Below are 21,408 nucleotides of genomic sequence, written 5' to 3'. Positions count from 1 at the left end.
CAGCGGACAGCCGATCGCCGAGGCAGCACGGAGCCGTCCACAGAAGCTGCGCGTCCCAGGCCGCCGCGCTGGCGGGGCAAGACATGCAGCGCAGTCTCTGTGAGGTAAGCGCCAGCCCGTCACCACCTCCCACCCACCACAACACGCCTGCGCCAGGCAATGGGCGGCCGCCCCGCGACACGCCGGGAAGTGTAGTTCTGCCGCCGCCGGGAGTTTAAAGGTGCGGGTGGGCACGCTCCGCTCTCTCTTCCTCCCGCGGTACCGCTCCCTGCCTTATGTCTCTCTTTGCTGCTGCCGTGTAGTCGCTGCCCGGCACTGCGCGGGCAGGTAGGGAACAGGGCAGGGTAGCGGGGGTACGCGGTGGAAGGTCAGCACCTGGCCCCGCTCCCGCTGTGGTGGCTGCCACTCCCGAACACACAGTGCTCGCCGACCGCCCCGGCCCTTCTGGGGGCCTGAAGGGACGGAGCAGTGGGAGCGGCCATCGCCCTTCTCGCGCAGCGACCGTTGCCCTCGGCGGCGGGTGAGGCGAGAGGCGCAGCACGGGTCCCGCCTCATGGGAGGAGGGAAGTGGAGAAAGGCCGGGCCGCCGCCTCCTCTGTGCCGTCGGGGGACGCTTGCGGGGCAGGAGCAGCACCTTCGCCATTCCTTCGCCTCCCGAGCAGGTGCCAGGCAGCTCCAGCCCCCTGCTTGGCCGGCCGGCCTCCCGGGACCTGTCCTTGGGGCGGAGAGGCCCGGGGGAAGAGGTGACTCTGCCAGGTGCCTGCCCCAGTTGGCTGCCGAGAGAGGCGGGGGCTGGCACTGCGGCAGGGAAATTAATCCGGTTTTGTGGGCTTGCTGGTAATGACAGGCACAAGCACCCGGCGCCCTTGTAAGTGGCCCGTCGTGCTCGGTGGAGGCCTGGTGGCTACTAGCTTCTGTACGCAAGTGGGGTGAGGCGTGGGACGGCTGGTGGTAATGACGCTGCTCTCACTTTGGTTTGTAGGCGTGCTTCCTAATGGAAAAAAAAAAATCCTTTTGAAGTGCTTTTAAAATTTACTGTACGTTCTGAAGTTAGAACATTCCATCAGTCCATGAGTCTTGGAAATTTAGAAGCTGAAAATTCTTTATAGAAGAGGTGGATAGGACCTGGAGAGAAGTTGCCTTTCTATTTATTTCCATTCTGGGTGTCTGTCTCCTGCTCTTACTTTTCAGTCTGAGTGTATGCTTGCATGTAAAGGTTCTGTATAATGTCACGTTCCCCTAGCAAAGGCTGATACCTTACTTTTCAAAGGCATTTGTGACATTCCAGATTCTTGGGAAGGCTGATTAATGAAGGTCAACTTTGAATTTTCCTTTTCATGTGATATACATAAAAGTATTTTTTAATAGTTCTTGTAGTAATTTTTGTTGCATGTGACTAGTCCTGGATACCTCGTGTAAATTGCAACTTTGTTGCGCTGTAGTTACTGTACAAGGTAGTAATTTACAGGGCCAAGCCCACAACTGTGCAACTGCATCAACCTACATCTGTTCTTGCTTAGGACAAGTAGTATTTGTATGGTGGATGTACATGACTATAGAGATCAGGTAGAATAGAAAGGAGACTTTAATGAATATACTGCATTCTTTGGCTGTGCTGCCACAGGCAAAAATCAGTCTGGTTTTCAGAGTCTTTACTGAGAGAAATGTATTGTAAAAATGTGTGTGAGTATCAGGACTTGGTCTTAATGGCTATATTATACCTATGGAGTAGGGAGGGTGTTATTTTATTTTCTAGTTGCTACAAATATCATAAATAGGAATGCTAAAGTAATTACAGTGATGTAAATGCTCCATACAAGAAGTATGTATAGAAGCAAGTAGGAAGAAGGTGTCATGCTGACATCCTGTCCCAGAAAACTTATTAAGTACTTATTCTTAGGACTGTAAAATTCAGTTTTGCTTGTACTGCTAAGAAGTCTTGGATGTACAGTGGCTTGAGTAAACCATGTGGTCATGATTTCCTGGAAGACAGCCTAATACACACTGTCCCAATTACAGCTGTTTGCGAAATGTAAGAGCAATATTATATACCAGAGTTTCTGGCTCCTAATCTTGGTCTGGAATAAGTGCATTGTCTATTGGCCAGAGCACTGATCACCTAGACTGGCCAAATGCTTAGGTTTTATATATTTGTTCTAAAATGTTACAAATGGAAATAGGGAATCTGGTTTTATCCTTAGGTTTATGTGACATGAGAAGGGGTAATGGTTTTAAACAAATAGAAAGTGGATTTAAACTGGATAAGGAAGACATTTTTTACTGTGGGGGTGATGAAAACCTGGAACAGGTTGCCCAGAGAGGTGGTAGGTGCGCCATCCCTGAAAATATTAACGGTCAGGGTGTACAGGGTTCTGAGGAACCTGATCTAGTTGAAGATATCCCTGCTTATTGCAGTGGGCTTGGACTTAGATGACCTCTAACAGTCCCTTCCAACCCACAGATTCTGTAATTCTGTGACCCTGTAATGGCAAACCTCTTATCATTCCATAAAAAGCTTAAAGATCCTGAAATCTACAGACTGATTTGTGCCTGTTGGACAGCTTGGTGTGTATGTCCTCCATTTGTCTGCTCTTCTCAGAATCAAAGTCCTAAAATACATATATAACCATTTCTAAATTTAAGGAAAAAAAATCCTTATTCCCTGACGGAGCATGAGTTGTCATTCCATCCTCATCTCTTCCCCTTAACAAGACCAGATATGCAGCTGCTTTATTCAAATACCTGGTTTATTCTCCCTAATAATCACCTCCTTCAGTTCACTCTCCCTCATCCCCTTTGTGTCTTCTTTTTCTTTCCACTTTCTGTTCTTTATGCTTCCTTTTTTTGCATTGGCAATTTCCACTATAAATTTCATGTTGCTTCTGGCAGTTTTTTCATTTTTAAAAAACTGTTGTTTCCCATATCATCCCTTAATAGATCCTTCTTTGTTCCTTCTGTCTCCATGATGTTAATTGCACTGTCTTACTCTGTCCTCTCTTACCTTCACCTGATGGTAGCTGCATTTGAGCCCGGAGTGAACTCTCCTGAGAATGCTCCCTTTTTCCAATGCAAAGTGAGGTAAAAGGGTTGCTATTAATTGAGATTTGACAAGGCTCAGCTTCACTGATGCTAACTGGAGGTGGCAGACATTTTGGATTGAATAAAACTGCATGTCTGAAGGCAAGTATAGATCTTAATGAAAATCACCAAAACCAGTATCAGCTATTTAGGGTTTAAGATTGAGTCCTAAATTTGGCTATCAGATTTATGTCAAAATATCAGCATTGAAAATACTAAATCATTTCCTAACAAATTTATAGAGATTTAAACTTAAGAAAGAAGTTGACAAGAATTATTCACTGTTTTCAATAAAGCTAAGTACCCCAGCAATATGGATATTCTATTTTGGCAAAACTGCATTTTTAACTGCTATGCTAGTAATGTGTAGAATTAAATTACAAGATTGGTTAGGCATTTTTTATCTAGCTGATTCCACCTTAAAAAAAAAAAAAGGAGCCCTCAATTAAACTAAAATGAAACAAGTCTAAACTGAGGAAAATGTTTCTACAATAAAACTATTTTTTTTCAGTAACATAATACTTAATCTTCAAGCTAGTTGGAATATTAATTTCTGGCAAGAACACCATCATGGTCTGTTAGAGTGGGCTTAAATTACTTAATAATGAATTTGATAAAATAAAAACACACTCAATGCAATGTTAACTGAGTTAGCTAGGCTTACTTGGGCCTTTTTTACAGTTGTTTCTTTGGAACTGGCCCAGGTCAAGTAATGCAGATAGCAGATAGAATTAAGCTCCTGTGTTCTGATACAGCTGTTGTTACTATTTTTTAACTTCCAGTTATGAAAGAATTGCCTGGTAGAAACAAAAAACAGTTTCTTCTAGTGGCCAATTGATCAAAACCTGTTTTTATGTTCTGATATTCTTTGTTTATGGAGTGCTGCTCCATTTGTCAATATCGTAAGAAGTACTTTCCTTATCTTACCCATTGATCTATAAAGTGAAGCTGTCTCCTGGGGAAAACTGACAATAAGGGTGTGGTCCCTTCCACATGAATCTTCAAATCATCTGAAAAGCAATAACCCAGAAGTAAATAGGAATGTAAAGGGGGGGTATGGAATGCCTAGAGCTACTTCTGTGATAGCTGGGATATTTCAACAAATGAGGTTTTTTCAACTGCTGTAATAAAGCAGTTTTCCTTCTCATAATGATTCAGAGTAGCACAAACAGGTTAGAGCAAGTGTTGAGAAATGCTTAATTACAGCATTGATTTAAGGCAGGTAGACCATAACAGTCCAACATAAACAGAAGCTAGAAAGTAATGTGTGTTTAACAGCCCATTTTCAACTGCCCTAATGTACCTTTGTTAGCTTTAGTCATGTCTTTTCACCGATAAAGCTAAGCTAAGTGTATTTCATCATTTAAACAATCAGCTTGCACTTTTATTAAATATTGATATTTTCACACTTCTGATTTCAACTATATAATTTCTATACAAGCATTAGTATTTACTCCTGCATATTAGTATTATGAATAATTATCCATAATAAATATTGAAAATAATTCATGCAACAGTACAAGACAGAACACAAATGCCAGTAAATGGAATTCTGAAAACTTTACCTGACCTATATTAATCATCAAAATATTAATACGAGAGGAATGCCTGTCAGGCTGTGTATTGATGTGGAGGTTGGACATATGTGGGTACTGGAGGGGAGGTAGTTGAAATGTGGAACAGTGGACAGAGCAGATGGAATGTTAAATAGTAAAATTTGCACCTTCCTTTTTTTTCCACTTTTTTTTTTTGGTAGAGTTTTCAGTGTGGTAACAGTAACTCAGTAATGAAAAAGTGGTAATTTGGAAATTGGAAATTATTCAAATAATACAACATTTTGTCTGTGTGCTGATTTTGATTTGGTTTAAATTTTCACGCTCTACCTATTAATGTTTGAGTTTCAGAATATTGTTAGGAATTGTATTATGGCAGGTTATTGTTTAATATTTTCTTCAGCTAAGCAACATGATGCAATCTCTGGTATGAGGTTATAATTAACTTCTTATACTGGAAGTTTGGAAATACTACTACTATTTCTTGTGTAGCTATTGCTCTTCCAAATAGGTAGCTATTTGATCAGGGTTAATAAATTAAACTGTTAAAAGCTCTTATTTAGTTGCTTGGGTTCAGCTCAATCTGACAGATATTTATTTTCTTAGAGCTGGTGATTCAGACTGCAGCAATTTTCCATGGAAAGAGAGAGTGTTTGCGTACTTTTTTCCCCTTAGAGCCCTCTTCCTTTCAGGATAGGCAGCAGTGAAATGCCATCTATAGCTAAGACTTCAACCCCCAGGATTCCTTGGGAGAGCATGCGCTGAAAGCTTCCAGTTGTCAAAGTGCTCTTGCCAGTGTGGTCGACTATTTGTCATATACCAAACCTGAAAGAAGAAAATAAATATACTGTCATTTTGTTGATCTTTAAATACAGAAAATCCAAAGGTAAACATTCCTTACAAATTTTTGTGTTGACTGCATGGGTTACTGCATGCAAACGGAGCTGCTATTGTTATGGGGACAGGGATTTCCTGTACTGGGTTTTAAATTTGTACAAATACTTACACCAGCAAATAATCAGGAGGTACTGCGTTAGTCCAACATTAGACATTGGCTGGCCTGTCTTTCAAAGTCATTTATTATCCAGTGTTTTTCCATTCAGACTGGCTTCATTCATTAAAGGTAGGTCTTGACCTTGACAAGAGGGTTGAATTGTGCAGTGATTTTTACCTTTAAGAGGTAATATGAAAATAATGTGGGTTACAATCCTCAGGATAAAGTTCAGAACCAGCTAGCTAAGGCAAGGTACATGTTTGAAACTAGTGCTGTGCTAGCCACTATAGATAACCTGGTGACTAACTGATTTAAATATACTTTATTGACAACAGATTTTTTCATTTCAGCTGCTACGCTTTTCTTGCTAAATATATTTTTATACTGATAGCTCAGAACCAGGGAACAGATACATATAATCTTTTTCTCTCTCTCATATGTGGAATCATCAGTAATTTTATGTAACCTTAAGAGTAATAGTGATTTTGATAGAAATGAAGCTAACGGAAAGCTACACAGAGCTTGGTATATTATGGCTTACTGCAGTACTGCTTTAAACTGCCTTGCAAGGTTTTCTGCACCCCCAGCACCAGCAGAGCTTCTTGTTACAGATGCAATAGTTTGCTCCATTCTGCATAGGAACTTGCCTTCATGTTGTCTCACTGTGTAGTCTGTTCATGATCCCTTGCTGTTCAGTTTACATATTGAACAGGTAAATAAGAGGGAAAGTGAGCAGTAACTTAATTAATAGCAGAAACCTGTCCTGACACTTATTTTAACTAGAAAGTGTGTATAGGGCTCAGGAGATTTAAAAGAAAAAAAAATAAAATGTTAAAGGTACACATGAACCATCTGAAAACTGTTGATGTCAGAAGGGAGAGGGTTGATGATTTCAGTCTTTGCCACCTTTCTTAAACAGTTAATTGATTTAGCTTTACTTTGTAAAACAACAACCCTAAAATAAGGCAATCTTAGGAATGTACATGTCATATGATTAACTCAAATGCAATTAGGTATGCAGCAATTACTATTTTTGACATAGTTAATTGAAGTAATTTTGGTCTCATTTAAAATACTTATGAGACTGAAAATGATCTCTTCAATTGACTAAAAGTTTTCAAAATGTGGAGGTTCCCATTCTAGTTTATACAATTGTTCACTGCTGGCTACGCATGCATTAGTATCACTGTGTTTCAAAAATCAAATATGATGTTCTATTTCATACGAAGCCCCTGTTCTAGCAGATACAACTCAACCATTCTACATACATTTTTTTTTTTTTTGAGTTTAAACTTATGTATTGATTTAGCAAATAATTTGCATCACTAGTGTTTGTCTTGTGCATATAAAGATGGCTTTTAAAATGTGGCATGTCTGTATTTTAAGTATTTCAATTTGCCCCATTTTTATTTTTTATTGTGAAAGCATCAGAAACAGGATAGTATGATAATACCTCCAATATCTGTGCATTTGGACCTTTTCTTTTTTTCCAATGAACGAATCACTAATGATTTAATATATGTAGAAGTACAGGGAGTAGAAATACCTTTAAGCAAAGGAGTGCTTTGATGTTTTATATGGGAAGATCGTGAGGTCGCTGAAAGCAAATGTAACACCCGTCGGTGGCTTTGTACATGAAGAGTCTCTCCCCCCACCCCCAACCTCCTCCCCGCCGTTGTGATCGCTTCTCATGCCCTAAAGCAGGCAGCGAGCTGTGCGGCAGAAATAGGTCGGAAAACGATTGTGCAGCTCAGAACCGCTCCAGCATCAGTGCGAGATTTCGTGTGTGCTTTCTCTCTGATAAATTTCAGTAACTGAAAGCTTGTTTGTTAATTAGGGAAAATCGGTACCCGGCTCCTTTAAAGGTCCCTTAATAGAAAAGGGGGTGGAGAAGACTGAAGACTGGTGTCTTTTTAACCTTGCTGAAGGACGCAGCAGTATTTATTGACGTATGCAAATAACCAGGGGGAGGAGGTGGAGGAGGAGGAGGGTGCTTGGAAAAACAGGAACCAGAATCAGTTTCTCATTGCAGGGTGAGAGCTCTGAGTTCCGGTGTAAGAGAAAAGAGACGTGGCGAAATTGCTGTATATCTCTGCCCTATAAGCACATCTCATTTAGACTGAAGGGAAACAAGGCATCAAAAAGGGTGAAGCATCTTAAAAAATATTTTAAAGGCAATCTAGCACCATCAAAGGTTACATATTCCTAATTGGGGGAGGGGGAAGATTACGGGTTTGCCTGGTAATTTGCCGTAGCATAGCGCTAGCAATAGGATGAGATTTTTGGCTGGCAAATGATTAAGACAGCCAGGTTTGTGGTATGAATGACAACGTTAATAATCTGTCTTTGTGGTTTTTTCCCCTACTGTTTCAGCTGCGCAAACCATGCAGGATGATTTACTGATGGACAAAAGCAAAGCCCAGCCCCAGCAGCAGCAGCGGCAGCAGCAGCAGCAGCAAGATCCAAACTCAGCAGAAGCCCCCTCTACACCCATCTCGTCGGAGACACCGAAACCAGAAGACAGCAGTTCAGTGACTAGTATCGGCACATCAGCTCCTTCACAAAATAGCAAGGAGAAGATGCAGATGGAGTCTCCCATTTTGCCTGGCTTAAGCTTTCACCAGCCTCAACAAGAACCTGCAGCCGGCACCTCCTTGTCTCCCTCCTTCGGCAGCACCTGGTCTACAGGGACCACAAACACGGTGGATGATAGCTTTTTCCAAGGGATTACTCCAGTCAATGGGACAATGCTTTTCCAGAATTTTCCACACCATGTCAACCCTGTATTCGGTGGCACTTTCTCGCCTCAAATTGGCCTAGCTCAGACTCAACACCACCAACATCAGCAGCAGCAGCAGCAAGCTCAGCAGCAGCAGCAGCAGCGGAGGTCACCTGTAAGCCCTAATCAGGCACCTTTCGCCCAGAGAAATGCTGCTTACAGCCATCAGCCCATCATGACCAGCAAACCGTCTTCCTCCTCTGTCTCCTCTTCTTCTTCCTCCAGCTGGAATAACCATCAAAATGCGGCTTGGAGTACACCTTCCAATCCTTGGGGTGGGCTGCAGGCTGGTAGGGACCCTCGAAGGGCAGTTGGAGTGGGGGTTGGCGTGGGAGTGGGGGTCGGTGTACCCTCTCCCCTCAATCCCATTTCACCCCTTAAAAAACCATTCTCCAGCAATGTCATTGCCCCTCCGAAGTTCCCACGGGCTGCACCCTTAACCCCCAAATCCTGGATGGAAGACAACGCGTTCAGGACGGACAATGGCAACAATCTGTTGCCCTTTCAGGTAAATGACCACATGCACCTTCTACAATGGTGACAGCTATCGCAAAGTTGTATTTTTTACAGGGTTGTATTTCATGTTCTGAGAGGCATCTCCATAACTCATATTTGCATCAGATAATAACCTTATAAGAAGGAAGTGGGTTTGATCCTAGGGAGTGGATGCACAAAGATTCCAAATGCTGGCTTAAGGTTTAGTCTTGTTTTTCTTGTAACTTAAATATGACAGGGCTTTTGTTTTTTTTGGGTGTCTTTTTGTTTGGTAGTAGCCTTCCTTTGTGAAAACCGCGTTTGGCAGACTACATTCTCTTAGTGCTATGTGCCTTTTTTTTCTTTTTTTCATATTCTCCCATAGGTGAGAAACAGGAGATACTAAAATTGCTAGCTTTGGTTTTCTAAGAGACCTGTTATTTTTCACTAAAGATGCTTCTTTACCTGAAATCCAGTTAATTATTTTACCACCATTGAAAAAACTAGTTGTGCTTATGTTGTGATGGGATTTAATGGGGAGTCTGGTAGCATAAGGTATACATATGAAAAGCTGTATATGTCTGATATGTACACTCTGCTGTTATATTCACAGTGGAGGTTTTGAATACATCTAGAAGGAGCGTGGGTGTGTATGGAAAGAGTGGCGTATCTGTCCTTTCCAGTGAGGAAATGCCTAATACAATTGACATGATTTAGAAACAGCAGGGAGGTATTGTATAAAATAAAGCATTTTATGCTGTTCAAAATATTTGCACAGAAAAGAGACAATAGGACACGACCTTCAGAGCCATATTGCAATGGAGTCTATTTACTAGCTACATAGCTCTGAAATATTTAAAGCTGCAGTGCCCTTCGCTGTTTTTATCTATGACGACAAAGCAGATCAATTGCAGCTGAAACTGGGCCACATAGAAGATTTGCAATTTTAATGCAGAATGAAACCTGTCATGGAGTGAAATCCATTTTAAGTTGAAATAAGCAGAGTGTGCACTTGCAGTTCTGTCTATACAAGGTGAAGGGAATATAGAATTTCTTCTAGATTAGTATTTTTAGTCTCAGGTCAAAATTTTCTGTTTTGAAATGTAGTGAAATCATTTCTGTATGCTTTCTCTTTAGGTAACCACTTTCTCAACAAAGTATTAACTCAAACATTTTCAACTTATCAGTATGCTAAGAACAGCATCTAGGTTGACAGTATTAGAAACAAAGAAAATAAAAATCAAACACCACCCCCACCTCACTTTGTGAGATTGTTGAAATAAAATATATGCATTCCTGTGCACTTTCCAGTCCCATTCAAAGAGGGCACCTTATAGTCAGCCTTGAAATTTCATTTTGCTGCTTCATTCTGGTTAAAGGGAGAGTTGCTGATTTTTTATTGGCTACCTTAAATGAAGGCGGAGTGGCTTCTGGTGAACTGCTGGTCAATGTCTCCGAAGCACTGGAGTCTGGAGAAAGATTATACTTTAGACACAGTATGCCTGGTAAAGCTGCTACGCTGCATAGCAACATAAAAGCTAATTAATGTAGCTCCCAGTCATTTTTTAGGAGTCGGAAATGTGTTTCAGTTTACAATTATTCTTTTATTTCAATTGTCTACATGTAAGACATTACAAATTCTGATAGAATTGAATTAGTAGGGAGAACAACAGTAAATGGTCTTATTTCTGTGGTTTGCTTGGTGAGATGCATCTTTAAGGAATACACAACTTTATTATTGTGACTAAATTGTCACAAATTCAACTAGTGGATACTTATCACTAGGGAAAAAATAATAGATAAATGTTTTTAAAGTTCTTTTGAGTTTAAAACTAAGGTTTTGAAAAGCTAAGGTATTAGCCAACATGTACATCCAGAAACTTGTTTTCTTCTCTGTGAATTTAACCAGGTATTTCCCTGTTCAACTGAAATCAAATACTTAGACTACTCTCAGCACCAGCTGGAATAACAGTCTGCTTTCAGACACTCTGAAAATTTGTGATTTTTTTCCTATTAGGCTGTTTTTAATGTAAGCTGCTGAATTTTGCACACAGGGTTATAATATGGTGATGTTGATTGCTTGTATACTTAACAAATTGCCAAAGAAGTCTTGAAACTCTACTATCAATAGGCAATTGTTTAGTTACGTTGATAAAAATGAAATTCAAATTCGTATCAGGCTTTAGTGCTGCCTGGGTTCTGGCTGTCTTTTTTTTGTTTTTCTCCTTCTTTTTAAATCTCTCCTTCCCCTCCTCCCCCCATCCTTTCCCTTCAGATATTGGGCAATATGTTGACACAGTAACTTCTGTTTGTCAGCACTATCAAGAAATTCTGGCAGGTTTATCCGTGTACATCTGCCGCCCTTCATAACTGAGCATTTTTGATCTGCTTCAGAAATACCTCTCAAACTGGCTAGCAAGTCATCAGTGAATTCTTTGTGTTAACCCATTCCTTTATGTTGCGATTATAAGACTTTAAAAAATTGTTTTATATTTAATTAATTCATTAAGAAGATAGGAAGCTCAAGATGTTCTAAATAAAATATTAGTATGTTCACTGGTTGAATTAACATCAGCGATACTGATTTTTTTAATTCAGGTCTTTGCAGTGATAAAAAATTTTAAGCAGAAAAATTGTATAATCAAAATTTGTTATCTGAGTAAGTAATAATTGAAGACAGCTGATACTCACCTACTGATAGATCTAGTTCTAGGAAAGAATGTTGAATTGGAAAAATGTTTCATATTAGAGTATGCACATAAAGCAGTATGCTGCATGTCTTCTTCCCTGAATTTGTGTAATACATTAGTGTACCTTGCATGTCAAGCCCACTCGGCAGCTCTCCCAAGGAGCTGTGCTGCAGAACATAGCAGAACATTTAAAATATAAATTGATGGAAATTCTGTTGGCATCTGCCTTGTGATTGGTGTTGAAAGGCAACTAAAAATGCTTTGAAGGAGACGTTTTTCATATACTTAGGAAAATAGCACTAAATGAAGACACAAAGCTGATGATTGAAAGGAAATAGAAAAGAAACAATCAGCCTGGAATGAAATGTAGTGTAACAGGTAAGAGCTGGAGAAAAGATCTCAGAAATAGATATGGAATAAGGCCAGATATGAAATACAGAAGCGTGGCCAGTTCATTGTTCTTAACATTCTTCAGCTTCTGAGTGGTTCAGGTGAAGGTCCTCTGTTGCGACTGTCATGTGACAAGCAGTAGTGCTATGCCATTATGCTAGGTGATCCTCATTTCTGGCGTTTGAGGTTGAGTGGTACAACCTGGTTGTCCCTGGGACCTGGGCAATGGTTCAGCTCTTTTTTTACAGCAGAGTGGTGGGGCTTGAAGAGAGCTATTATTTTGTGCTTCTGAGCTGCTCCCAGAATTCTTTCCCCTTCACTTGTCTTAGGTATATAGTGTGTTTCTTCTAGCCATGTGAAGATACTGGGGTTAGGAGGATTCATAGTGCCTGAAGTAGACACTTGGAAGCATGGATGAGAAATTCTCTTAATGGTGGAGAAGATAAAAAGGAATTAAATGTTTGGATACCAGTTTGCTAATTAAGAAAGCCCACCCTGTGGATTTTTAATAGTAATAACACTATAACAATTTCCCAGAAATTGTTTGAAATTTTGCTGCTTTCTGAGTAACATTCCTTAGAAACAGGGAAAAAAATGCGCAATTGCGAGTTTTTTATTAAAAAAGAATAGCATTTTGGTGCTCTGAAGATTCTGGCATACATCAAGTCATTCTTGGCAGCTTTACTGATAATTCTTTAGCAGAAATAAATAAGATGGTATTTATTGTGTATAAATACAGTTTTAACATGCTGTCATTTGCAGGGAGGTGTTTTGGTGTTGTTTTTTTTCCTCATTGATTTCAATAGAATTAGTCTGGGCCCAGGTAAAATTACAAGCTAAATTTAGAAATTATATGTAACTTCAATATTTCATCCATAAACAAAATGCAAACCCAAACACGCAGTGTGTTTGTGTGTAAGTATATATGCATAAATACATGTTTGTACGAATATATATTTATGCACTTAGCTATAGGTACACATTAGCAGGCACAAAGTACTAAGTGTTGTACTAAGCACACTGTGTTGTTTTTTGAGTGAAATGAAGGGCAAGGGAATGGCCACTGTATTTATAATTCCAGTGTGACTTTTGGCTGATGATTAACAGACAGCTTCTTACCTTAAGAAGCTGCTTTCTTTAAACCTTTGAAGTTCTTCAGGCTTGTGATACTAGTCCATACTTAGCTTGCTCCATGCTAATACAGATTGATACTCGTATTATGTGCATCCATGCACATATGATGAATATATACATTTCTTCATAGGCAATGAATTGGCTGGAGCTTATTTGTCATAGTCCTGTTTCTTAACACTGCAGTAACCTGAAATGCATGTTAGCATATCTCATATATATGTGTGCGTTTATTAAAAATTATGACAGAATTAGAATGAGTTCAAGTACTGGAACATTCACAAGCATAATATATGGTTTTAGATTTATGAGTAAAGGAGTTTTACTGGCTAATACACTCTGGTGACTGTCATTTCAAAACCTGTGTTTAATTTTAGATTTTTGTTTTTTCTTCAACCAGAAGTAGTTATATGAAATATTTGAAGATTTTTTTTTTTTTTTTTTTAAAGCACTATATTTCCTCAGTCTGAATTTGCCATTCTGGGCTCTGGCTTCTTAATAGTTCAGCAGGTAACCATGCTTAGGATCATTACTGGTATCTTGAAAATTGTTCCTTAATGTGTAGCTTAATCTTAATTTTTCTTACATGGTGACACACAAGTATTGGCAGCCTGCAAGTTTATGAACAAAAACAACAAAAAAGAACCTGGTTGTTACAGAAATAATTTAGTCTGCTCTTAGTCTACTTATTTTCCTTATTCTTTCTTACATGCTTCTATTGCTACTTATTGTGATAGTTAATAGTAACATGAGAATGCATGTCATGGTATCTCAGTAGTCATGCAGTATAGCGGATACAAGCAATACATGATGTTCTAGCCTTAGGGGTTGTGAAGTATTTTACAGTTTGTGTTTGAACTTCTAAATATTTGTATTTTCAAATTAATGAAAATACAGTAACAGTACAGAAGAAAAAACATACAACTTTCATATTTAAAATATGGTACTTTGAGCACCAGTTACTTATTGATTATTGTCTTGATTTTAAGTAACCATAGAATCATAGAATGGTTTGGGTTGGAAGAGACCTTAAAAAACATTTAGTTCCAACCCCTTTGTCATGGGCAGGAGCACATTCCACTATACCTGACTGCTCCAAGCCCTGTCCAACTTGCCCTTGAGCACTTCCAGGCACAGGGCAGCCACAGCTTCTCTGTGCAACCTGCTCCAGTGTCTCAGCTCCCTCACAGTAATGGACTTCTTGCTAATAGCTAAGCTAAATCTACCTTTTCTCAGAGTAAAGCCATTACCTGTTGTCCTACCACTATACTGAATCATAGATAAGCCCTCAAAAGCAGTGAAGGTAGAGCTAAGGTGTAAGTTTAGTATGCAGTTGGTATTCTGAGCAATGCCATATATAGGCAGAACTTCCTTAAAAACATTAAAGGTATTAATATAGAACAACAAACTAATTTTTCTTAAAGATTTGGTAAAGTAATTATCTGCCTGTGGGAGGTAAGGATGAAGAGAAGATGAAGGGCATGGCAATTTATTTTAATATTTCCCTCCTTGGATCATCTTTCTCATTTTTAATTTTTTTTTGCCTAGGGGCATTACTAAATGTAAGAGGAAGAGAGACCTGGAAAAGTGTTGTTTTCCTGTTCCAGGTGATTTTCAAGTGGAAAATATGCATTTGCTGAATGGATGGTGGACATTTCCATTTCTTAGAAGTTTATAAAATAGCTCTCCTTTCATTAACATCACTTATGAGTGATTCCTGGCTGAAGCATACCAAGGGGAAGATAAAACATAGCACTGCTTCGTTTAAAGTTGTGTAGTGATCTTAAAATGTGTATGTTTTATCTGAGTTTTGGACTGGGTAGAGTCTTTAAGAAGACTCTGCTTTAAAAACCTTCTAAATTATTCTGAAAAGCAAAACATCATACCAAAACTATCCAGTGATGACCTTTAAGAGAGGCCCTAAGGCTCTCTGGTCTTTGTTTTACTTTTTCCTACTGATCACTTGAGATAGTGTTGTAAATTTGAATATATTATTAATAAATAAAAGATGCTTATAGAAATTTACTCAAAACATTATTCCATATTATTGCATAAACTCACACAAGAAATAGAGGCCTTTACAAAATTCACTGTTTTTCCCATCATATTTTTTATCATAGTAACATGTTATTTAAGGACAAGGATCTGTTCAAGACCATTAGCATAATGGCAGTTAGCAGAATTTCTAGATAGAAGTATCTCCTTTCTCTTTGTTTTCCTTATTTCTCCCAACTTTGTTTTCTTAACTTTCAGAAATCAATATTGAAAGCTTTTTGTGTATAATTGTTGGTTGCAATTAATTGCTGAAAATGGAACACTGTATTCTTTACGCATGAATGAGGGCTGTTTACTCATATTCCATATTTTCAGAAAAATCATGTTTTGTTGTCAGGTGTCAAAAGTAGGTAAAGAAATTCTGTATGATCTTCAAATGGGAGGAACAATAGAAGTAGGTGGAAGTTACTGCCTTCTCTCAGAGGTGGTGTGCTCTTCTAACCTGTTGCAAACCCAGTTAAGTGCTTAATTTAGCAAGATGCTGCGTGAAGTCGTTCTTACAATTTCTCATCTCAACCTGCTTGTTTGGTATGGTGAGGTGGAAATAAAATTTCAGAAAGGGCAGGAAACAAAGTTTTCTAATTTCTGTTTACTCAGTATAAGGTCAGCTAACTTTCCCGTCGCACTCTTTCTGGCGCTGTGTGGGCTAATAGCGTCCCTTCTGTAGGGAAATTTCCTAAGTGTTCAGATGTGTTTAGAGACTTTTTTTTTTCCTCCACTAGTCAGCAGCAAGAGGGAATAAAACATGTAGTATGAGAGAAATAAACTATGCATATTTCAAAACTGTGGGCAAATTATCCATTCCTAGTAATAGTAGCATTTTGAATATAAAGCCAAATTAGGTATGTACATTTATAATCTCTATCTGTGTATAAGCAGTTTTTCTTCAGGAAAGAATTGTAATTAACCATAACACCTGCTTTAGAACTAATTTGACAAAGTAGCTTTGGCTGCTGTTGAGATAATTTAAGATTATTTGCCTTTTTACCACACTTCAGCTAAACCTATTTTGTCAGCAGCTCTGTGAGTTGAAATCTAATATTTTTCCATTCTGCTTTTCTAACAGCATGTTTAGACTTCACAGTTTTTATGCTATTGTGACATTTTATACATACTGTAACTAAATTTAGGGTACCATGTTTTATTTCAGTCTTTATTTAATTCTTCCTTCTTTCATTAACTAGAAAATCTGAGACATGTCAAAGCATTGCTTTTAATCAACTATTAGAATATTATAGATACTGATAATAATAAGCAGGTGTCTCAGCAGTCAGATAACTGTACTATTTTTGCGTCTAGAAACAGGTCTTCACTTGTGTAATCTTTTTATTATTGTAAATTTTAGAATTTTAAAAATACAAGTTCTGAAATGTCACAGAAACTTGGTCCACATTTTCATTTTCTTAAGTTTCAGTTATATGATTGTCTTTTCCTGCAAGTTCCCAGTAGCATTTATAAAACACAGCTAATTGAAACCTTTCTTTTCTCCGTCATTTAATGGGGCTTTGTCTCTTTACTTTTCAGACTCATCTCAGAGATAAAATGGGCAATTTTTCTAAGATCATGTAGAAGAGAAACATTGTGCTTATTGTGATAGATACTGATCTGCTTTGTTACAACGGTGTTAGGAAAAGGTGCTATGGTCTCCATCCTATGAATGTAAATAATGAGGCATGAAGCTTCAAGAATTCATTTTCTTCTCAGTGTTCAGTCTGAGAAGACTAAAAAGTTGGGTTTTTTATGAAATATTTAGCATTCATAGATAGCTCTTTGAAAACAGAACATCCATTGGCTGTCTCTTAAGTTTGCTGTTTGTGTGGATCTCAAATTAGGCACCAAAAAGTGAAGAAAACAAATTTTCACTTATGAAAAGTTTTAGTTCAAGTTATGTGCCAATTATTCAGGAATTAAGAACTTTTCATCAGGTAAAATAAGCAAAATATTTTATTTCCTTAATTGAGATCAAGACTTCTTTCAACTGTGGTGTTCTGTGTACATCTTCCAAATCCTGCAAGAAACAACGTAGAACTTCTGTAACAAACAGCATCTTAATTGTTCAAAAACATCACTGATAGGCACTGGATGAGATAGGGTTTTGTCAGGAAAATGGGTTTGAAACTTAGACAGCTGTAGTTATATTTGTAGAATCATAGAATGGTTTGGGTTGGAGAGACCAGTTCCAGCTGGTCTCAATAGCAGCATCCAGTTCTGACCTCCTGCTATGGGCAGGGACACTTTCCACTAGACCAGGTTGCTCATAAAAGCTCATCTTGAAAACTGCCAGGGATGAGGCATCCACAATTTCTCTGGAGAAGTGCTCCAGTCCTATGGTCATATTCATGGCTCTCCTCTGGACTCACTCGAGCATATGGTAGAATTTAAATTGCACAGGCAGTCTTACTTCTGCACTTCCTAACTTTTCTTTTCCTGCATGGCTTTGCAAAGCTTGCAAGAATTGTTGCTTTCTTATGAATTCAAAGACCTTAAGGAAAATACTTAAGCAAAACCACAGATTCTATTACATGTTAGGGTGATGACCTTCACATGATTCATCAGCCAAGTTGGATTCTTTTAATCAGCTCTACAGATTGTTCTTGATTTAACAAAGTTAATGAAAGTAGTATGTACAGAGCACGTACTGTCAATGGGTTTCAGGTGTGGGTGAAGCATTATTTTGTGGGCATGGCTCCTTTTGTTTGTTTTGTCCAGTCTTGAGCAGTTCAGTTCCACTCCTTTCAAACTTCCCTTCTAGTTCTTTCTGTTCCTGCTTCTTGATCCCCTTTTTTACTGAGGCTTCCCATTTGAGTTGGCCTTCCCTATTCCGCTTCCTGTCCCAAAGCTTCAAGTTACAGGGGAAGGCCCAATAAACCCCTGTAGTCATCAGCTGAATCGTGTTCACTTACTCTGTGGGAATTACTTCTGGGCAAACTTAAGAGCATTAGGGGTTTTAAGTAGGTTTAAATAAATTCAGGGAGAATGAAGTTGTCAGAAATATTATCTAGAAGTTATACATTTCTAAAATTTAGGAATTTTAACCATGTGATAACTTAGTCTGAACATGCTGAACCGACTTTCTTTCCCCATCCCCACACCCTGCTTTCAAAATGTATGACTTGGGATGGATTTTCACGTGGGTTGACAGAAAACCATTTCTGACATAACATGAGAAAAGCATTATGTCATTAATGTGGACATTTTGCGTATATGTAATTTTCTTTTATGTCATAATTGTTAAGTGGATGTTCCAGTGAAATTCATCATTCCTACATGGGAGAATTACTGTGAAGGTGTTCATCTTAAAAAAATTCACCCTAAAAAGTTATTTTTGGCAGCACTGTAAGCACCTTAAAGCTGACCTTTTAATAAGAAATGTCAGGCAACCTGAGAAAGTGATACTATCTGTAATGCATTACATTTTGGAATTAATCTCTTCTATATACAGGAATGGCTCTTCAAAACAAAGAAAATCACCCACTGAAGCATTCTTGTTTTGTTCTCCAAGTGGCAAATGTGTTTTTTTTTTTTTTGTTGTGAGTAAGGTTTATTTTCTAAAGGAATTATGGCTTCTTAGGAAATTTGGTAAAAATAAAACACAGCAAACATTTATTTAAAGAAAATATATTTAATGCTAAAATACTTGGATTAAATTAAAGGTCATAATTTCTTGCTGGAAGTAGTTGCTTCATTCTGGTTGAAGCAGTGGAAATGTTTTAGGCTGTTACTGCTTTTGTCTGGTAGTTATCAGCAAGGGAAAAAATAAAGGGACTTGCCATATGTCCTTGAACAATTATGTCATTCCTATCTGATAAATCTTAAAAAGGCCAACCCAATGATTTTGGCTTGATTTTGAAGGATAAAGTTTAAATCATCACTATACCATCAATACTACTACATTATCACTACTGACTAGTTTGCTTACACTGTATGTGTAGATAAACTAAATTTAGCAACCGGGAACTAGAACCACCAAACTAATTTTCTTCCAATTTTTTATTAATTTTTAAATTAGTGTGTCTCTCCTCCCAGTTATTTCTTTAATTTTCAAAGGTCTTAGTGTTTATGCTTATTCTTTTACATGGTTATAGTGAAAAAATTCAATTTTTATGTATTTTTGTGTATGTTCTAAATTCTTGATACAATGGTGGGTGTGTGTTAAAATGTGAATTGTAGGGTTTTTACCTCTTACAAAGTCTTAACCTCCTAAAAGGTCTCCTGGATGTTTCTTCAGCCTTAAACTTATCATGCTTCTCTCTTTAACTAACCCCAGATAATAATAAATAAAAAGTTAAACCCAAGTTGACAGTTCTTTTGCTTTGCTGGTAAATTCAGTAATCATTTTTTATTAAAACCTCACTGGTATCTAACTGTGAAATGCCATTTTAGTTACATCACAGACATTGTATGTATCAAACAGTTCTTACCATGAAAGCGTTTAGACTGTTCAACAACAACAACAAAAAAAAAGGCATGGAATGAGTGAATAGTTTTGGAGCTTGTGCTAGGTATTGTTGGACCATCTTCTCAGCTCAGCTATGCCAAGTGTTATCCTTTATAGAGGTATTTTTACTTCCCCCCAGGATGGTGTTTTATGGAATTTTAGTTTTATTTCTTTATGCCCTATTTTACAATTGCTTTTTCTGATGATATTTAAGACAGTATTAAAAAATACATTTAGTTTGGCTTACAAATTCATTCTGTTAAATTAGAGTATCCAAGAACAGTGCTTTTGCAAGATGCTTCATGAAATTTTAGATAATCTGTTTTTCAAGCCTCACCTTAAGGCTGACATGACCAAGATTATCCAGTCATTCTTTTTCTCTGTTCTATTTCTAACTTTCAAATTTTGCTACTTCTTTCCTATTAACCTAAAAAAAGATATAAATCACTCTTTTCAGACCATAAAATTAAGTATTAAATAGGCAGTGCTAAGATGAAGATAATTTTACTGGAAAATTTAACCCTTATTTATAAGAAAGTACTTGTGCTTTAGTTCAAGTAACACATTTTTTCTCATGTTGTGTAATACCTTTGTTTTTTAATCTCATATGGAGGTGTGACAAGGTCTTCTTGAATTGCTCTGAGCAATTCCTGTTTATATATTTACTGGTAGCGCATTGATTGAGGTCCAAGGGAGCTTTTATCTGCTTAGTTTTTCAGGCAGATACCTAGAATTTAAAAGAGATCTGAACTTCTTTGTCAGGTTAAGCATGTGTTAAGCAGCTGGAAACTAGGTAGAGAGTTAGCAGCATGTGACAGACAGTCATGAAATGTTATATGACCTTACAGCAGTCAACCGATCATACTTCAGAAACCTTAAATCTACTAAATTCCCATGTTCCCTCTGGTCTCCCAAGGAAGTGTTTTCCAGAGTACTACTAGAGCTTTTTTAGGTGTATCCTCAATACATATTTTTACTTTTTGTGGAGATTTGTTAAAAGCATTAATGAATTAACATGCAGGTAGCTATTGTTACTACCATTTACTATGTGACCTTTACAGTAACTATACATTTGTAAAGAGTTAATAAATGATTAATGTATAAACTGACTGTTGGGGTCCAGCAGATTAACAGATGGCTTATAACCAAATCTAGTGCCATCTATTGATATGCTTAGTAACCATTAAGATGTATAATAACCAAGTCTGTCAAATGTTTATAACATACTTTGTGGGTTTTAAATTTTCTTTCATCTACTCATAAAGATACCTTTTAGCTTTAAATTATGATTGCCATAACAGTCTGACCTAATATTTCATCTCACTCAATAATTCTCTTACATATTCTTTCTGGGATCATATTATTTCTTCCTGCCACACTTAAATAAAGAAACAAAACCGGACAAACCAACCAAACAAAAAACACAAACAAATGAAACCAAAACCACCAGCAACAGAAATTACCAAACAACAAAATCCTCCCAAACAGTGAAACCTCTCACGGTAACTGCAAAGGCTTTTCCTAAAATACAGAAAGCCCTAACTAGCAGCAGTAGGAAGACTAAAGCAGAACGAGAGGGTGGATGAAAAAGTCAGGGATAGGAAAAAGTAGGATGAAGCTGTGGCATTTTCATATGCAGCAATCCAAGATGACAGTATGCCCGTTGACTTTCTGTGGATGAGAATTTCTGCAAATAAAATCTTGTGAACTTTAGGATGGGTTTGACTTTTTGGCGGTAAGGGTCCCCAGCTTGGTGGTTCCTGTTACTTTTGCGTGGTAATAAATGAAGCTGTACCTGTGATTTGAAAGTGGATTGTAGTAGATTT

At 37.9% G+C, this 21,408-nt stretch overlaps 1 protein-coding gene and 1 long non-coding RNA gene across 10 annotated transcripts in view; one reads left to right on the top strand and one right to left on the bottom strand.

Annotated features, from left to right (window-relative positions):
* Position 1: 1 nt before the first annotated feature.
* The window catches only part of CPEB3 (cytoplasmic polyadenylation element binding protein 3), a 93,179-nt gene continuing 71,772 nt past the window's right edge, over positions 2–21,408 (top strand). For 6 of the 9 annotated variants that reach the window (XM_062619433.1, XM_062619429.1, XM_062619428.1 and 3 more), the window contains exons 1-2: positions 7,457–7,658; positions 7,999–8,912. In XM_062619433.1, the coding sequence (XP_062475417.1) occupies positions 7,577–7,658; positions 7,999–8,912 (996 nt within the window). In that variant the 5' untranslated portion in view covers positions 7,457–7,576. Of the gene's footprint in view, positions 105–138; positions 221–526; positions 869–7,456; positions 7,659–7,998; positions 8,913–21,408 lie in introns of those variants that run through there. The other 3 variants (XM_062619430.1, XM_062619431.1, XM_062619427.1) reach the window with 3 other exon arrangements.
* Positions 5,315–7,305, bottom strand: LOC134164051 (uncharacterized). Its single transcript, XR_009964979.1, has 3 exons — positions 7,172–7,305; positions 5,638–5,802; positions 5,315–5,456 (listed from the first exon to the last, which is right to left on the bottom strand). It is a non-coding gene; the product is annotated as an uncharacterized LOC134164051 (long non-coding RNA).

The sequence above is a fragment of the Pezoporus occidentalis genome, unplaced genomic scaffold (assembly GCF_034315485.1).
Source record: "Pezoporus occidentalis ecotype Australia unplaced genomic scaffold, CSIRO_AGI_Poc_V1 ctg210, whole genome shotgun sequence".
In the NCBI taxonomy this organism is placed as follows: domain Eukaryota; kingdom Metazoa; phylum Chordata; class Aves; order Psittaciformes; family Psittacidae; genus Pezoporus; species Pezoporus occidentalis.
The sequence above is the reverse complement of the archived record's forward strand: the minus strand, read 5'-3'. Positions and strand labels throughout refer to the sequence as shown.